Source organism: Balaenoptera musculus, chromosome 2 (assembly GCF_009873245.2).
Source record: "Balaenoptera musculus isolate JJ_BM4_2016_0621 chromosome 2, mBalMus1.pri.v3, whole genome shotgun sequence".
NCBI classification, from domain to species: domain Eukaryota; kingdom Metazoa; phylum Chordata; class Mammalia; order Artiodactyla; family Balaenopteridae; genus Balaenoptera; species Balaenoptera musculus.
This window is the reverse complement of record NC_045786.1, coordinates 25,488,885-25,506,114: the sequence shown is the minus strand read 5'-3', so window position 1 is coordinate 25,506,114 and position 17,230 is coordinate 25,488,885. Positions and strand designations below refer to the sequence as shown.

The window sequence follows — 17,230 nt, the reverse complement described above, 5'->3', positions numbered from 1 at the left end:
TTCTTTCCTTCTGCTAACTTTGGGTTTTGTTTCTTCTTCTTTCTCTAGTTCCTTTAGGTGTAACATTAGATTGTTTATCTGAGATTTTTCTTGTTTCTTGAGGTAGGCTTGTATAGCTATAAACTTCCCTCTTAGAACTGCTTTTGCTGCATCCCATAGGTTTTGGATCATCATGTTTTCATTGTCATTTGTCTCTAGGTATTTTTTGATTTTCTCTTTGATTTCTTCAGTGATCTCTTGGTTATTTAGTAACATATTGTTTAGCCTCCATGTGCTTGTGTTTTTTAGGTTTTTTTCCCTGTAATTGATTTCTAATCCCATAGCGTTGTGGTCAGAAAAGATGCTTGATATGATTTCAGTTTTCTTAAATTTACTGAGGCTTGATTTGTGACCCAAGATGTGGTCTATCCTGGAGAATGTTCTGTGCGCACTTGAGAAGAAAGTGTAATCTGCTGTTTTTGGATGGAATGTCCTATAAATATCAATTAAATCTATCTGGTCTATTGTGTCATTTAAAGCCTCTGTTTCCTTATTTATTTTCATTTTGGATGATCTGTCCATTGGTGTAAGTGAGGTGTTAAAGTCCCCCACTATTATTGTGTTACTGTCAATTTCCTCTTTTAGAGCTATTAGCAGTTGCCTTATGTATTGAGGTGTTCCTATGTTGGGTGCATATATATTCATAATTGTTATATCTTCTTCTTGGATTGATCCCTTGATCATTATGTAGTGTCCTTCCTTGTCTCTTGTAACATTCTTTATTTTAAAGTCTATTTTATCTGACATGAGTATTGCTACTCCAGCTTTCTTTTGATCTCCATTTGCATGGAATATCTTTTTCCATCCCCTCACTTTCAGTCTCTTTGTGTCCCTAGGTCTGAAGTGGTCTCTTGGAGACAGCATATATATGGGTCTTGTTTTTGTATCCATTCAGCACGCCTGTGTCTTTTGGTTGGAGCATTTAATCCATTCATGTTTAAGGTAATTATCGATATGTATGTTCCTATGACCATTTTTGTAATTGTTTTGGGTTTGTTTTTGTAGGCCCTTTCTTCTCTTGTGTTTCCCACTTAGAGAAGTTCCTTTAGCATTTGTTGTAGAGCTGGTTTGGTGGTGCTGAATTCTGTTAGCTTTTGCTTGTCTGTAAGGCTTTTGATTTCTCCATCGAATATGAATGAGATCCTTGCCAGGTAGAGTAATCTTGATTGTAGGTTCTTCCCTCTTATCACTTTAAATATGTCATGCCACTCCCTTCTGGCTTGTAGAGTTTCTGCTGAGGAATCAGCTGTTAACCTTATGGGAGTTCCCTTGTATGTTATTTGTCGTTTTTACCTTGCTGCTTTCAATAATTTTTCTTTGTCTTTAATTTTTGCCAATTTGATTACTATGTGTCTCAGCATGTTTCTCCTTGGGTTTATCCTGTATGAGACTCTCTGCACTTCCTGGACTTGGGTGGCTATTTCCTTTCCCATGTTAGGGAAGTTTTCAACTATAATCTCTGCAAATATTTTCTCTGGTCCTTTCTCTCTCTCTTCTCCTTCTGGGACCCCTATAATGCGAATGTTGTTGTGTTTAATGTTGTCCCAGAGGTCTCTTAGGCTGTCTTCATTTCTTTTCATTCTTTTTTCTTTTGTCTGTTCCACAGCAGTGAATTCCACCATTCTGTCTTCCAGGTCACTTATCCGTTCTTCTGCTTCAGTTATTCTGCTATTGATTCCTTCTAGTGTAGTTTTCATTTCAGTTATTGTATTGTTCATCTCTGTTTGTTTGTTCTTTAATTCTTCTAGGTCTTTGTTAAACATTTCTTGCATCTTCTCGATCTTTGCCTCCATTCTTTTTCCGAGGTCCTGGATCATCTTCATTATCATTATTCTGAATTCTTTTTCTGCAGGGTCGCCTATCTCCACTTCATTTAGTTGTTTTTCTGGGGTTTTATCTTGTTCCTTCATCTGGTACATAGCCCTCTGCCTTTTCATCTTGTCTATCTTTTTGTGAATGTGGTTTTTGTTCCACCACAGGAACAGGATTGCACAGGCTGCAGGATTGTCGTTCTTCTTGCTTCTGCTGTCTGCCCTCTGGTCAGTAAATTGTTTCTTAATAGGGATTGTTTGCATGGTATATCTTTTTTCATCCTTTTATTTTTAACCTATCTTTGCCCTTATATTCAAAGTATTTTATAGTGAGCATATGGTTGAGTCTTGTTTTTTTAATTCAATCTTACAATCTCTGTTTTTTTTAATTGGTGTGTTTAGATCACTTATATTTAATGTAATTATTTATGTGGCTGGATTTTTTTTTATATATAAATGTATTTATTTATTTATTTTTGGCTGTGTTGGGTCTTTGTTGCTGTGTGGGGGCTTTCTCTAGTTGTGGCAAGTGGGGTCTACTGTTTGTTGTGTTGCATGGGCTTCTCATTGCAGTGGCTTCTCTTGTTGCAGAGCACAGGCTCTATGTGCACAGCCTTCAGTAGTTGTGGTATGCCGGCTTCGGTAGTTGTGGTGCACAGGCTTAGTTCCTCCGCGGCATGCGGGATCTTCCCGGACCAGGGCTCGAACCCGTGTCCCCTGCACTGGCAGACGGATTCTTAACCACTGCGCCATGAGGGAAGCCCTATGTGGCTGGATTTAAACCTACCATTTTGCTAGTTTTCTATTTGATCATTGTTCATTTTCCTTTTTTTCTGCCTGCTTTTGGATTGATTATTATTATTCAATTTTATCTTGACTATTGGCTTATCATATGTACCACTTTAACTTATTTTTAGTGGTTTCCTTAAAGTTTACAATATACATCTTTATTTTATCATGGGCTACCTTCAGATAATATTATAGCACCTCACAAATAGTTAAGAATCTTACCAATGCATATTTACAGTTTCTGTCTGCTAACTTTTTGCTGTCATACACTTTACTTTTATATATTCTATAAACCCACAATACTTTGCTACTATTTTTGCTTTTGACAGTAAGTATCTTTTAGAGTGATGAAAAGGAAAAATATATTTTATTTACCTCCATTTTAACCATTTCTAGAGCTTTTCTCTTGTAGATACAAGTTTCTATTTAGGATTATATTCCTTTTGCCTGAAGAACTTCCTTTAATGTTTCTTGTAGCGCAAGTCTGCTGGTCATGAATCCTTTCACCTTTTGTTTGTCAGAGAAAGTCTTTATTTTGGTTTCATTTTTGAAGGATATTTTTCCTGATTATTAGAATTCTGGCTTGACAGTTTTGTTTTGTTTTGGCACTGTAAAGATGCCACTCCATTTTCTTATGGCTTGCATAGTTTCTGATGAGGTCTACTGTAATTCTTATCTTTGTTTCTTGTGTATAATGTATTTTTATTCTTTTTATCATGATTTTCTCTTTACTTTTCAGCAGTTTGAATATGATGTGTCTAGCATGAGGTTTTTGGTTTTTTTTGGCGGGGGGCCATTTATCCTTCTTGTTCTCTGAGTTTCCTGGATATGTGACTGAATATCTTTTATAAATTTGGGGAAATTCTCAACTATTATCTCTTCAAATATTTCTTCTGCTCCATTCTCTTCTGTTTCTGGAATTCTGATTACACATATATTAGACTACTTTCTATTGTACCACAGCTCTTGGATACTCTTCTTTGGGTTTTTTTTGTTTTTTCTTTTCATTTTTTCTCTTTATGTTTCTATTAGAGTAATTTGTACTGACCTATCTGCAAGTTTACTGATTCTTTTCTTGGCTGTGTGAAGTGTTCTGATAAGCCTGTCAAAGGCTTGCTTCATTTTGTTTTTAAAAAATTTTCTAACATTTCCATTTGATACTTTCTTATGATTTCCATCTCTCGGCTGAAATTCCCCATTTACTCGTGAATCCTGTCCATCTTTTTCACTTGAGCCTTTAACATATTAATGATAGTTACTTTAACTTCCAGTCTGATAGTTCCAATTTCTGGGTCATCTCTTGAGTCTTGTTTATTGCTCTGTCTCTTCATAGTGGGACTGTGCTATTGTCACTTTTTTGTATGTCTCATAATTTTTGATTGAATGCTGAACTATGTGTGTAGAACTGAGATAAATAGTATTTATGCCTGAAAATGTGAACACTTCTGCTAAACTGATGATGTAGGGAGGATTGAGTCAATCTAGTCAGCTGTTGAATTGGATTTGGATTTTGTTGTTGCTATGGTTACCTTCAGAACACCATTGGCTTCAAATTCCTCTAGTCTTATCTTGTGCTTAGGGTGGGGGCTAGAGTGGCAGAAGATTTTTCTCAGTGCTCCTGCTCCACCCTCATCTTTTGTCCTTTTCTATTTATCTAAACCACAGGGGTTATCTCTCTACACTCTTGCCCACCCCACCTTGAGCAGTTGACTGCTGTGTTTTTTACTTGGTGCTTGCTTGCCTGGATGTGGTGGCATCAGGGGAAGTTCTCTGTGGTCTTAGTCCAGCCTTACTCTTAGGCTGGCCCTGTGTGCTTGGCTCTCAGGGTTGGAGTTTTCAGTTATATTGCTTTTTCCTTTCATGGCAGCCAACCTCTCCCTTGTATCTTTGACAGGTTTTGTGCATTAAAAAACTTCCTTCCTCTCATCCAGCAGCAGCAGTAGTGGACCTCCAGTGGTATTTAGTGTAGGATCTTGAAACAGGACCAAGTATATGTGGGGTTATTTATGGACTTGATATTCTGTTCCATTGATATATTTGTCTATTTGTTAATCTTGACACCAATACCATGCTGTCGTGATTACTATAGCTTTATAATAAGTCTTAAAGTCAGGTACTGTAAATCCTGTAACTTTGTTAATTACTTTCAAAGGTGAGTTTGGTTCTTTACTGGGTTATAGAGTCAGTATATCAATTTCTAACTGGAAAAAAAAGCCTGCTGAAAGTTTGATTGCAATTGCATTAAATTTATAGATCAAGTTGGTGAAGAACTGACATCTTAATAATGTTGAGTCTTCTCAATATCCATAAACACAGTATCTTTCTTGATTTATTTACTTCTTCAGTAGTTTATCAGAAATGTTTTATAGTTTTCAGTGTACTAATCTTGTACATTTTCTGTCAGATGTATTCCTAAGTATTTCATATTTTTATTCCAACACAAATGGCATTATTTTTATTTCAATTTCTAATTGTTTGTTGCTAGCATTTTGTATACTGATATTTGTAAATTAATTGTGTACTCTGCAGCTTTGCTAAACACATTCTAGTAGCATTTTTGTAGATTCCATAGGATTTTCTATGGAGATGGTCCCATAGAAATTTCATGATTCTTGGTTGTATTATTTTAGTGGTTGCTTTCGGGTTTATAGTATGTGTCTTCACCTCATCACAGCTTACCCTCAGGTGAAATTATACTACTTCACATATATAGTATAAGAACCTTAAACAATATACTTTCATTTCTCTCTGCCCAGCCTTTGTGCTATTTTGTCATACATTTTGCTTCTACATATTTTATAAGCACCACAACACATTATTATTATTTTTGCCTTAAACAGTTGATTACCTATTTTATTGGCTCTGGATTTTAATAGATATTTGCTCTGTATTATTTATCATTTCTGGGTGTTTTTTTCAGCAGGAGAGTTTTTCAGAATACCTACTCTGTCATTTTGCTAAGAAAGGGAGTCTACTTTCCATTGTGAACAGTCCTCAAAGATAGATAAATCCATGAATAATTGATACATGAATCCACAAGGGTATTAGTATACTGCAGCCAACCCAATCAGCCACATACTAGCCAGTAACTAACTTTACAAAGCTAGACTCTCTCACATGTGCATTGGAGATAACACATTTGATTGCATCAATAACCTTTCATTTCAGAGGCCTTAATCACATCTTTTGATACTTCAATTATAATTTCTCTATATATTCTCTCATGACATTGTTCCCTAGATATTCAGTGTAAGCAATTCTCACCTTGTTTACAATATTGTAAGCTCCTGAAGGTGGGGAATATATTTCTCTGGTACTCTTACAGATCTAAACCCCGTATGTAATGGGTGTTTTCTCAAGTTAGTTACTAGCTTATGAATCTGTAGAGTGGAATGGATGAAGTAATGGAAATGGGAAAAAATGTAAGATTCTGGCATTTTCAAAGCTCTTAAGTAGCAAAAAATATACATAACAAGTCCTAACGATCATTTAAATGAAGTCACCAAAATAGTTGTGTAGGGCCACACCTCTTTCACTTCTCAGAACCTGTGAATCAGACTTTTTTATCAAGTCAGTTTACACAGTCTAGTATGAGTAAGTAGCCCTGGCCTAGTCTTGCATCCAGAGTTCAAGGGTAGCAGGCCCCTCCCATTCTTAAAGGAAAGTCAGAATCCATTCCAGTATTTTCTTTCTCTTATTCTACCATTTAAATGCCTATAGCATACTGACTGCGGTAGGATACAAAGACATATAGGATATGGTTTCTGCCCTCAAGCTCTTTGTGACGCTAATGTCTCAAAAGCGTAAAAGCCTCTGTGTTCGCAGTAATCCATTTTCCCTCATTATTTTTCTGGCTGAAACGCCAGCCAAGCCAACACATTTTTTTCCTATTGGCACTCAGTGTAAGTACCAAGCACAGCCAGGTCTTGCCCTTAACTCATCAATTCTCTTCTCTCTCTCAGGCTCATTCACTGAGCTTCTTAATCTACCTTTTGTGTAGTAGGTGGATTCATCACAGTTCAAGTTCTTAAATTATGACTTTTGAAGGCTTGGAAGACTTGAGTGGCTATAGGTTGAAGGGCAAACAAAAAAGGGAAAGAATGAAATACATTCTATACTTGTAGAACTCAAAAGGAAATCTGCCCCCTCCCCTCTCCCTTACTGACACTGCCTTGCTTCAGGGTTTCATCACCACTTACTGGAACTATTGCAAAAGCCTCCAACTTAGCTTCCTGCCTCCAGACCCTCTTGACTACAGTTTGTTATTCACACTCTTGATAAGAGTAACCCCTTCCACCATGCAGCTCCAATAATATCCCCCCACCAGAGCCCTTAATTAGGTCCCTTCTGCACAGAAGAAAAGTAAGTCTTTCCAAGTGGAAACATTCAAACAACATCAATCATGTATAATGAGTAACATGGATATGACTCCAAGAGTATATACTAGGGGATTTTATACATGAATTTACTTAGTTACATACTATTCGGTGAAATCAATTTGGCAGAAGTGATTTAGCCCAATACAAGTTAGTTGAAGTGATGATTTAATTGAAAAAGGATATCCTCAAACATTTCTGCCATTTAAAAAAGACTTTGAGGGCTTTCCCCTTGCCTTTTTTGTTCTTGATAGCTAATTTTCATCCAATTATTCCTACTCTGTGCTTTTTAAAATATCAGACATTTTGAAACAACCTAAATATTCAACCATTGGGAGGTAGCAGAAGCCTACAAATAGCTCTAACAATAAGGAATTGTTTAAACAAGTTGTAAAGGATTATAAATGTATGTATATAATGCACAAATGTTATATGCAGTGACTTTATAGAACCTGATTTTGAGCAATTTGAAAAATTTATAAAGCCACAAAAACATTGCCAAACAAGATCGGCTATAATTAATTAAAGATGAATTAGAAAAAAATTCCAAAATTCTAGATCTTTTTTGCATTATTTCTTTTGTAGTTTTATTTATTTCCTTTCATTACAAAAGCAATTCAAATTGTGACAGAAAAATAAGAAAAGGCGGACAACTACACAGACACAGACACACAGACATAACCTATAATTTTTCTACTGAATGACAACTACTTCTAGATCTTCTAGTAAAAACTGAATCATATGATGCATACTATTTGAAAGCAACCCTATTTTATTTATGCAATCCTCCACTGTTGGACATTTAGGTTGATTTCAACAAATCCCATATTTTGTACATTTGAGTTTTTATCACTTTTTTTGCTATCAGTAGCAGCACAAAGCAATAATGAGATAAAAATGATTTGGAAAAAAAAAGGTTTTAGCAAAACTTCCCAGATTCTGAAAAATGGTTTAAAAAATGTTTAAAGACATAAGTTTTACAACCACCCCCAAATACACTAGCACCCTGCACAACAAAATCCAAACTGATGAGCAGGGATATTCATCTTCAAACAAATCATTGTCGTTTCCAGCTGCTTTGGGCAAATCATCTGCAGCCTTTCAGGTTACGAGGATCTTTAAGAAGCAAATGACCTCCTAGCCGAGATGATGGGTTTCCCCTCCAAATCAGGCCTTTTGAATAAGAACAGATGACAACAACTTGCTGTGTCTGTTAGCGCTGAAAACTAGCAGGAACAGATCTAAGACTATTATTTACCCAGCTAGTTGTAAGGAATGAGCTGCCCTGTATAATTCCTGACCAGGATCATACTGCCAAGTAGTAAATCTAACCATCTGTATCCACTTCCCTTCTAAGCTCACTTAAAAACATCAGGCACCCTCTGTTCTGTTAGCTTTTTGTCCATATTTACACCAATACCACACTCTCCTGATTACTGTAACCTTCTAACTCTAAATATCAGAAGTGCTGATCCTCCAACTCAGTTGTGTTTCAAAGTTGTTTTGGCTATACTAGGTCTTTTGCATCTCCATGTGGATTTTGGAACCAGTTTGTCAATTTCTATAAGAAAGCCTGCTGGAATTTTGATTTGGGGAGAATTGACAGCTTAACAATATTCATCTGTCTGATCCATGAACATGATATACCTCTGTTTATTTAGATCTTCTTTAATTTCTCTCAGCAGTGGTTTGTGGTTTTCAGTGTACAGGTCTTTCTCATTTTTGTCAGATTTATCTCTAAGTATTTCATACTTTTTGATGCTATTGCCAGTGATATTGCTTTTTAAAAAAATTTCAGTTTCCAATTGGTCAGTGCTAATGTATAGCAATATAAATGATTTTCATGTACTGATGTTTTGTCTACAGCAGCCAACACATATATAAACAGCTGATGCTCAAAATAGGTGTAAGAGCAATTCAGGAGAGATATCTTTCCAACAAATGGTGCCAGAATGATTGCATATCCACATACAATAAAACCCAAAACCAAGCCAATAGAAAACCTTCAAGCCATACTTCACATTATATGAAAAATTAATTCAAAATGAATCACAGGGCTTCCCTGGTGGCGCAGTGGTTGAGAGTCTGCCTGCCACTGCACAGGACACAGGTTCGAGCCCTGGTCTGGGAAGATCCCACATGCCGCGGAGCAACTAGGCCCGTGAGCCACAACTACTGAGCCTGCGTGTCTGGAGCCTGTGCTCCTCAACAAGAGAGGCCGCGATAGTGAGGCCCGCGCACCGCGATGAAGAGTGGCCCCCACTTGCCGCAGCTAGAGAAAGCCCTTGCACAGAAACGAAAACCCAACACAGCCATAAATAAATAAATAAATAAATAAAAACTAAAAAAAAAAAAACGTGAATCACAGACATCAATGTAAAACCTAAGCTATAAAACTTCTAGAAGTAAACATAGAAGAAAACCTTTGTAACCTTGACTTAAGCAAAGATTTCTTAGATATGACACTAAAAGCAGAGTAGGTAAAAGAAAAACATTAATAAGCTGAACTTCATCCAAATTAAAAATTTCTGGGCTTCCCTGGTGGTGCAGTGGTTAAGAATCCGCCGGCCAATGCAGGGGACATGGGTTCAATCCCTGGTCCGGGAAGATCCCACGTGCCACGAAGCAACGAAGCCCGTGCGCCACAACTACTGAGCCTGTGCTCTAGAGCCCACGAGCCACAGCTACTGAGCCCACGTGCCACAACTACTGAAGCCGACGTGCCTAGAGCCCGTGCTCTGCAACGAGAAGCCACCGCAGTGAGAAGCCCGAGCACTGCAAGGAAGGGTAGAGCCCGTGAGCCACAACTAGAGAAAACCCATGCACAGCAATGAAGACCCAACACAGCCAAAAATAAATAAATTTATATAAAAAAAGTTTCTGCTCTTCGTTAGACGCTTATGAGAATGAAAAGACAAGCCACAGACTCTGAAAAAATATTTGCAAATCAAATATCTGATAAAGGACTTGTATCCAGAATATAGAAAGAACTCTCAAAACTCAATTCAATAACTCATTTTTTTTTAAAGGGCAGAATATTTAACTAGACACTTTACCAAAAGAAGATATATTGATGGAAAATAAGCACAAGAAGAGACGCTCAACATCATTCATTATTTGGAAAATGCAAATTAAAAATATGAGAGACCACTACACATCTATTAGAATGGAACGATTAAAAAGACAGACTGGCCACACACACACACACACAGAGGTTTTTTTTGGTAACTGTGAGATGATGATGAATGTGTTAACTAATCTTATTGTAGTAATCATTTCACAATATTCACATATATCAAATCATCATGTCGTACACCTTAAACTTACACAATATTATATACCAATTACATATATCTCAATAAAGCTGTAAAAAAATTAAAAAGTTAAACAACAAAAAAAGACTGGCCATACCAAGTGCTGACAAGGATGTGGAGGAAGTGGAACTCTCACCCACCGCTGGTGGGAGTGTAAATGAGTACAATTACTTTGGAAAATAATTTGGCCGTTTCTTTAAAAATTAAGCATACACACGTCACGTGATCCAGCCATTCCATCCCTAGCCGTTTTCTCTACCCAAGAGAAACAAAAACCTCTGTCCACATAAAAACCTATATGTGAATGTTCATAACAGCTTGGTATGTAATAGCCAAAAACCGGAGACAACCCCAAAAATGTCCACTAACAAGTGAATGGATTAAAAAAAACTGCAATATCCATGCAGTAGAACAGTGCTAGTAATAAAGAAGAATGGGCTGTTGATACAAGTTACGAGGCTGGAGAATTCTCAGAATAATTACTATGAGTGAAAGGAGCCAAACAAGAAAGAGTACAAACTGCATAATTCCATTTATATAAAATTCTAGAAAATGCAACAAATCGATAGTGACAGAAAGCAGATCTTTGTTGCCTGGGGGACAGGGCTGGGAGGTCAGGATAAATGTAGGATGTAAGGAAGCTTTTGATAGTGATGGTCATGTTTACTCTCTTGACCGTGGTGATGGTTTCGTGACTATACATTTACCTCTAAACTTGTCAAATTGCGCCTTTAAATGTATACTGTTTATTATCTGTCAGTTGTACCCCCAAGAGAACTGTTTAAGAAAAACTAAGAAACACCAGGAGCTAAAAGATGGCAGCAATGCCTTTGTGGGGTCAAAGAGCTATGCCGGTTGATGAGCTTTAGAGAGCTTGCCTGCAGTGTCCTCTGCATTTGTAAGCAGATGGCTCATCTTTGCTGGGTTCTGACTAAAGCTGAATTTCACTTTCACATTGTCCAGGAGAGTTGCCCCAGTGCTCTGGCTGTGCCCCACATCTCCCCAAGGGTCATGTGGGACACTGGCTAGCCAACTGACTCCGTCACCAACATAACTCAGATTCTCAGAAGTTGGGGGAAATGCGAACATAGTCTCAGGAAAATTAAACTTTAGGAAAGCCTTCAGAGCTATGGGTTCACAGCAGGCCAGCCAGCCACAACTGTGGATGGACGCCTCTGATGGAGTAATGGGTAGACTGGCCCGACTGGAGGTAAGTTATTAGGAGTGTTGCCTTAAACACACACACATAAACACACACACACACAGATCATGGGATTACTATCTCCTGGAGAGTCCATGGTTGGTCTTTGGGGTCCCAAACCCCCAAATTATATGCAAGTTTTGGAAGTATGTGCATTCATGTATTTTTCAGAGGAGAGGGTTCGTAGCTTTCATCAGACCTTCAAAGAGCTCCGTGACTGTAACAAGATAAAGGCGCGCCAACGTGGATAAAGCCAGACCCATCTCTCCTTTCTCCTCCCTCTTGTCTAGCTCTCGGGACGAAAATCTACAACCTATGGGACACGCGTTCGAGTCTAACCGGGAAATGACATCTGTGCGACCTAAAGTTCTTCCCGAACACACCCAGCCATCCTCAACTTCGTTCTTCCCCGTTTGCCTGGGAGCGCGTACTCCGGGGCGCCCCCCCACCCCGCCCCCGCGCACTCTCTCGGTTTCCTAATGCTGAAGAATTTGTAGCTGTTGCCAGGTCCCCCAGGTGTGCAACCTGCCCGACACGTTTTTACTTCTCCGGGACGCACGCAGTCCGTACCCCGTCCTACCACCACCCACCCATATAACCTGCTTTGGTCGGAGGGTAGAGACCAGTCGTTTTCCCCGGACCGCCCCGCCCCCCGGGGGGACTGCCGGCGGATGAACGCGCGCACAGCCTTCCTCGCGGGGCTGATGCGTTTCTCGAAATCGCTGTAAAACTCCCAACTCCGAGCCCGCATTGCAAACCCCGGCTTCTTCCCTTTGCCTCGGAAATTGGGGAAAACGTAGAATGAAAAGCCCGGCCACTCGCTCCCTGCCTTGAGAGGCCAGGCAAGCCGGGGCGCGGGGCCCTGAGCCGACGGCCCCCGCGTCCCTCCACGTGTCCCCGGCGCGCTGGCGCACAGCCTTGTGCTGGGGGCTGCCCCCAGCCCGGCTTCCCGCTCCCCGCGCGCTCCCTACCCGGCGTCGCCGGCGGTCCGAGCAGCAGCAGCAGCAGCAGCAGCGCGGGGAGGGCGCCGACCCCGCAGCCCCGGAGCCGCCCGGACATGGCCCGACCTCGGCCGCGACCCCGCCGGCCTCCTCCCGGGCTCGCCCCCGCCGCGACGCCCCGCCGCTCGCGCGCTCAGATGCCCACTGCCCGGGAGCAGGCGGCGGGCGCAGCTCCGAGACCGGCCGCCCCGCGAGCCGCATTCGCTTTCGGTTTTGCTTTAGCCCCCGAGGGCTGGAGAGGTGAGAAGCGGTGACAGACCCGTGACTCAGCATCCCCACCCCCTCCCCTGGAAAAAGCCCCTGTGACCCCCGCGCCACCGCCCGGTCCCCGCAGCGCCACCGGCAGCGCGGGACGGGGACCCGGACTGTGCCCTGAGGAGGCCCGGGGTCCTCCCCGGCTTTGCCCTCCTCGCCCCTGGTGACCCCAGCGGTCCGTTCCGTCGTGTGTCCTCGCGACGAGTGGGAGAAGCTGTCGGGAAGCAGACTAGTTCCCGTAAACACGGCCGGTGGGCGTCACACCTGGTTTCGGCTCCACTCGGTCCCTCGCCTCGCTTGTCTCCGCCTGTTGCTCCGACTTAGAAGGTCCTGGAGCAGGAGCTGGCGAACGAGTGGCCGCGCGCCCCGCTGGTCCGGGCCGGTGACGCTGAGTGACAGCGGGGATATCGCCGCGGCGCGGCTGGCCCGGTCACCTGCCCGGTGCGCCCAGGCCCAGACCGGGAGCGAAGCCCAGGCCGCCTGCCCAAACCTTGCCTGGCTCCCGGCACCGCCACTTTTCTTACTCCTGCTGCATCTTTCTTCCCCAAGAACATTTAAACTCTCTGAAGCGGGCGTGGGAGGGAGGACCGACACTTATTCACCTCTGTGCCTTAGACGATTCGGCTAGCCTACCATCCTGCTGCTTTGCAGGTGGCTTTTTTCTTTCTTTGCATCTCCAGTTAAGCCTGGCATTATTGAGAAGCGGGTGTGCAGTGAGAAAGCTCGGGACGCACAATCAGAAATCCCCAGTTCTGGGAGTGAAATTAGGCAGGATGGGTCGTCTCTGGGCTCGGGTCTCCATCTGTTCCCCCAGTGGTAACATCCTGAATAACTCCAGTACAACAGCACAAGCAGGGAATGTCATTGATGCAACCCCCAGACCTTACTCAGATTTAGTCCGTTTTCCATGCACTCAATGGAGCTTGTGTATTCAGTTCTGGGCACTACACATCACATATGTAGATGTCTGTGACCACCACTGTCAAGACGGGGAACAGTTATCAAAAGCATTCCTCCCACTACTACTCTTTTAGTCACAGCCACCTTCCACTCTCACCTTCTCCCTAAGCCCTAGCAACCACTGATCTTTTCTCCATCTCTATAATCTTGTCATTTGAATAATGTTATGTAAATGGAATCATACAGTTTGTAACCTGTAGAGGTCAGCTTTGTTCACTCAGTATAATTCCCTCGAGATCCATTCAAGTTGCTGTGTGTCAGTAGTTTGTTCCTTTTTACGAGCAGTACTGATGGTTTCTTCTTTTAAAAACATGTGAATCTCTGCCATCCACACCTAAACAGCCCTGTGCTTTTGTATGTGTATTATTTTCCTAGGGCTGCCTTAACAAAGTACCAAGAACTAGGTGGCTTAATGACAGCAGGAATTGGTCCTCTGATCTTCTGGAGGCCAGGAGTCCAAGATGCAGGTGTCTGCAGGGCCATGCTCTCTTGGATGGCACCAGGGGAAGATCCTTCCTTGCTTCTTCTAGCTTCTGGTGTTTGCCGGCAATCCTTGGTGTTCCTGGGTGTGTAAGTGCGTCACTGCAGTTACGTGGCTGGCTTCTCCCTGTGTGTCTTCACCTCGTCTTCCCTCTGTGCGTGTCTGTGTCCAAATTTCTCCTTTTTATACGGACACCAGTCGTATTGGATTAGGACCCACCCTAATCCTAATGACCTCATATTCACTTGGTGACCTCTTAGAGACCCTATTTCCAATAAGGTGACATTCTGAGTTAGTGGGGGTTAGGACTTCAACATATCTTTTTGGGGTGACACACTTCCACCTATAACAATATGGTATCTTTAATTCTGAGAACAAAGTCCAAGACCTGTTTTCTCAGGCCAAAGGAACTGACCTGCCTGCAGAACAGTTGGATCCCTGAGGTACAGTGTCCACACCTCAAGGGTGACTCAGGTGGGAGCTTGTTTGGGGCCTTCAAATAAGAGGGCCCCTTACAGGGCTGGGGGGCTTGGTCAGCAGCCACCACTCAGAGCAGAGCTGGAGTTGAGGACGGGGCTGTGGGGTCAGTAGAGATGATACCTGGGAGCTGGGTCTTCAGCCATCGGCTGTCCTCTGGAGGGGGGCAGGCAGTGAACCCTCAGGATAGGAGGGTAACATGTCACACTGGGCCACCAAGAAGGGGAGGCTATGGATCTAGGCTAATGGATTATTCCCCAACCCCTTCTCCTCTTCCTCCTTCTTGCTTTAGAATCTTAACTTTCTAAAGTAAGATATAATTCCTATAACAGTAAATTCACCACTTTATATAGAGTATAATTCAGTGGTTTTTATTCATGACATTGTATGACTATCACCACTATCGAATTCCAGAATAATTCCATCACCCCAAAAAGAAACCCAGGGCCTGTTAGGAGTTTCTCCCAATTTCACCTCTTCTTAGTCCCTGGTAACCTCAAATCTACTTTCTTTCCCCATGGATTTGCCTATTCTCAATATTTCACATGAATGGAATCATACAATATGTCCTTCTGTGTCTGGTTTCTTTCACTCTGTAATTTTTTCAAGGTTCATCCATGTTGTAGGGTGTATCAGTACTTTATTCCTTTTTATGACTGGATAATATTCCATTAAATAGATATTTCACATTTTGTTTATTCACTCACCAGTTCATGGATATTTGAGCTGTTTCCAACTTTTAGCTGTTAGGAATAATACTGCTATGAACATTGAAATACAAGCTTTTGTGTGAACATATGTTTTCAGTTCTCTCAGGTGTATGCCTAGGAGTGGGATTGTTGGGTCACATGGTAATTCTCAGATTCTTTTTTTTTTTTTTTAAATTTATTTATTTATTTATTGCTGTGTTGGGTCTTCGTTTCTGTGCGAGGGCTTTCTCTAGTTGTGGCAAGTGGGGGCCACTCTTCATCGCGGTGCGCGGGCCTCTCACTATCGCAGCCTCTCTTGTTGCGGAGCACAGGCTCCAGAAGCGCAGGCTCAGTAATTGTGGCTCACGGGCCTAGTTGCTCCGCGGCATGTGGGATCTTCCCAGACCAGGGCTCGAACCCGTGTCCCCTGCATTGGCAGGCAGATTCTCAACCACTGCGCCACCAGGGAAGCCCCATTTCTCAGATTCTTGAAGGACAACATGAAGACTCGGGGAGCCTTTTAGGAACCAGGCACAGCTGGTTCCCAGACTGGGGGTGATCATTCCACTGCTCACCAAAGGATAGTGTCCTTGGCTTTGGGAGACGCTGACTTAGGAGCTAAGACAATATAAGTCTGTAGGCGTCAGCACGTGGGCATCTAGCTGCTGCCGCCAACCTGGGGGCACCGAGGCAGTAAAATGAGGCAGCGGGACCCAGAGAAAACTAGTCCACTCACAGGAGGAGTTTTGCTGAAGAGCAGAAAGACAGATGTTGGCTGTAAGAGGGAGGAATTGCTTCTCAATCCTCAAAGTATACAAAATACCAGGTTTTCTTATTTTTGTAAATCTTCCTATCTGGCTCCAAGCTTCCAGTTGCCAAGATCAACACAAATCCGATATCACTCTCCCCCCATCCTCCAAAGGCAAATGGCTGTCTTCCCTTCCCATGGATTTTGCCAGGAAAAATAGGGAGAGGCCTGCCACCTCTGTCTTCTTGGTTATTTCTGGATGGTCGTTGTCCAGACCCACCCTTCGGCCTCTGGTCTCAGCAGACCTACCTGACCCCCTTTTTTGTACAGCCTCACAGACAATCTAGGCAGATTCTTTCAATTAGCCAAGGTCTTTGTCCAGAAAAGCCCTATTTGGGTCCACCTCCCTGTTACTCTGCAATCAACTAAACAAACACCAAACAAATACATAATCTGTAAACTGCATCCCTGGGATGGGAGAGCCCCGCACTGTAGAACACAAAATCTTGTCTGCTCTTGGGGAAAATCACCCCTTACTTTCTTCCCTGTGATAAGTAGAATCTCCAAGAGACCAATCCATTTCTTGATCACTCAGTTATATTCATTTGCAGCCTCATAGCCATAATTTAATCACTTTTGTAGTTGAAAAGTTAAGCGATGAAATGGATTTTGAATCTTAAAGATTTAAACATGTCAGAGTAGAGTGTGTTTAACAACTATTTAAAGTTTATTTTTTAACTCGAAGTTGTTTTGGAACTTTTTTTTTTTTTAAATTTTGGAACTTTTTAAAATTGAGGTAACATGATTTATAACATAAGTTTCATTTGTAAAACATTATATTTCTACTTCTGTCTACCCTACAGCGTGCTCACCACCAAACATTTAGTTTCCCTCTGTCACCATATAGCTGATCCCCTTTACCCATTTTACCCTCCCCCCATCCCTTCCCCTGTGGTAGCCACTATTCTGTTCTCTGTATCTATGTGTTTGTTTTTGTTTGATTTGGCTTGGAACTTTTACTTTTTAATTGACTTTGAAACCACATTCTCTCCAGTTCTGCATATATGGGAATAACAGGACCCACACCAC

At 41.9% G+C, this 17,230-nt stretch overlaps 1 protein-coding gene across 2 annotated transcripts in view; it reads right to left on the bottom strand.

The window, feature by feature from the left end:
- IL15RA (interleukin 15 receptor subunit alpha) overlaps positions 1–12,627 on the bottom strand; it is a 44,973-nt gene extending 32,346 nt beyond the window's left edge. For both annotated transcript variants that reach the window (XM_036842539.1, XM_036842540.1), the window contains exon 1: positions 12,502–12,627. In XM_036842539.1, the coding sequence (XP_036698434.1) occupies positions 12,502–12,589 (88 nt within the window). In that variant the 5' untranslated portion in view covers positions 12,590–12,627. The remainder of the gene's footprint in view (positions 1–12,501) is intronic.
- Between the last annotated feature and the right edge of the window lie 4,603 nt (positions 12,628–17,230).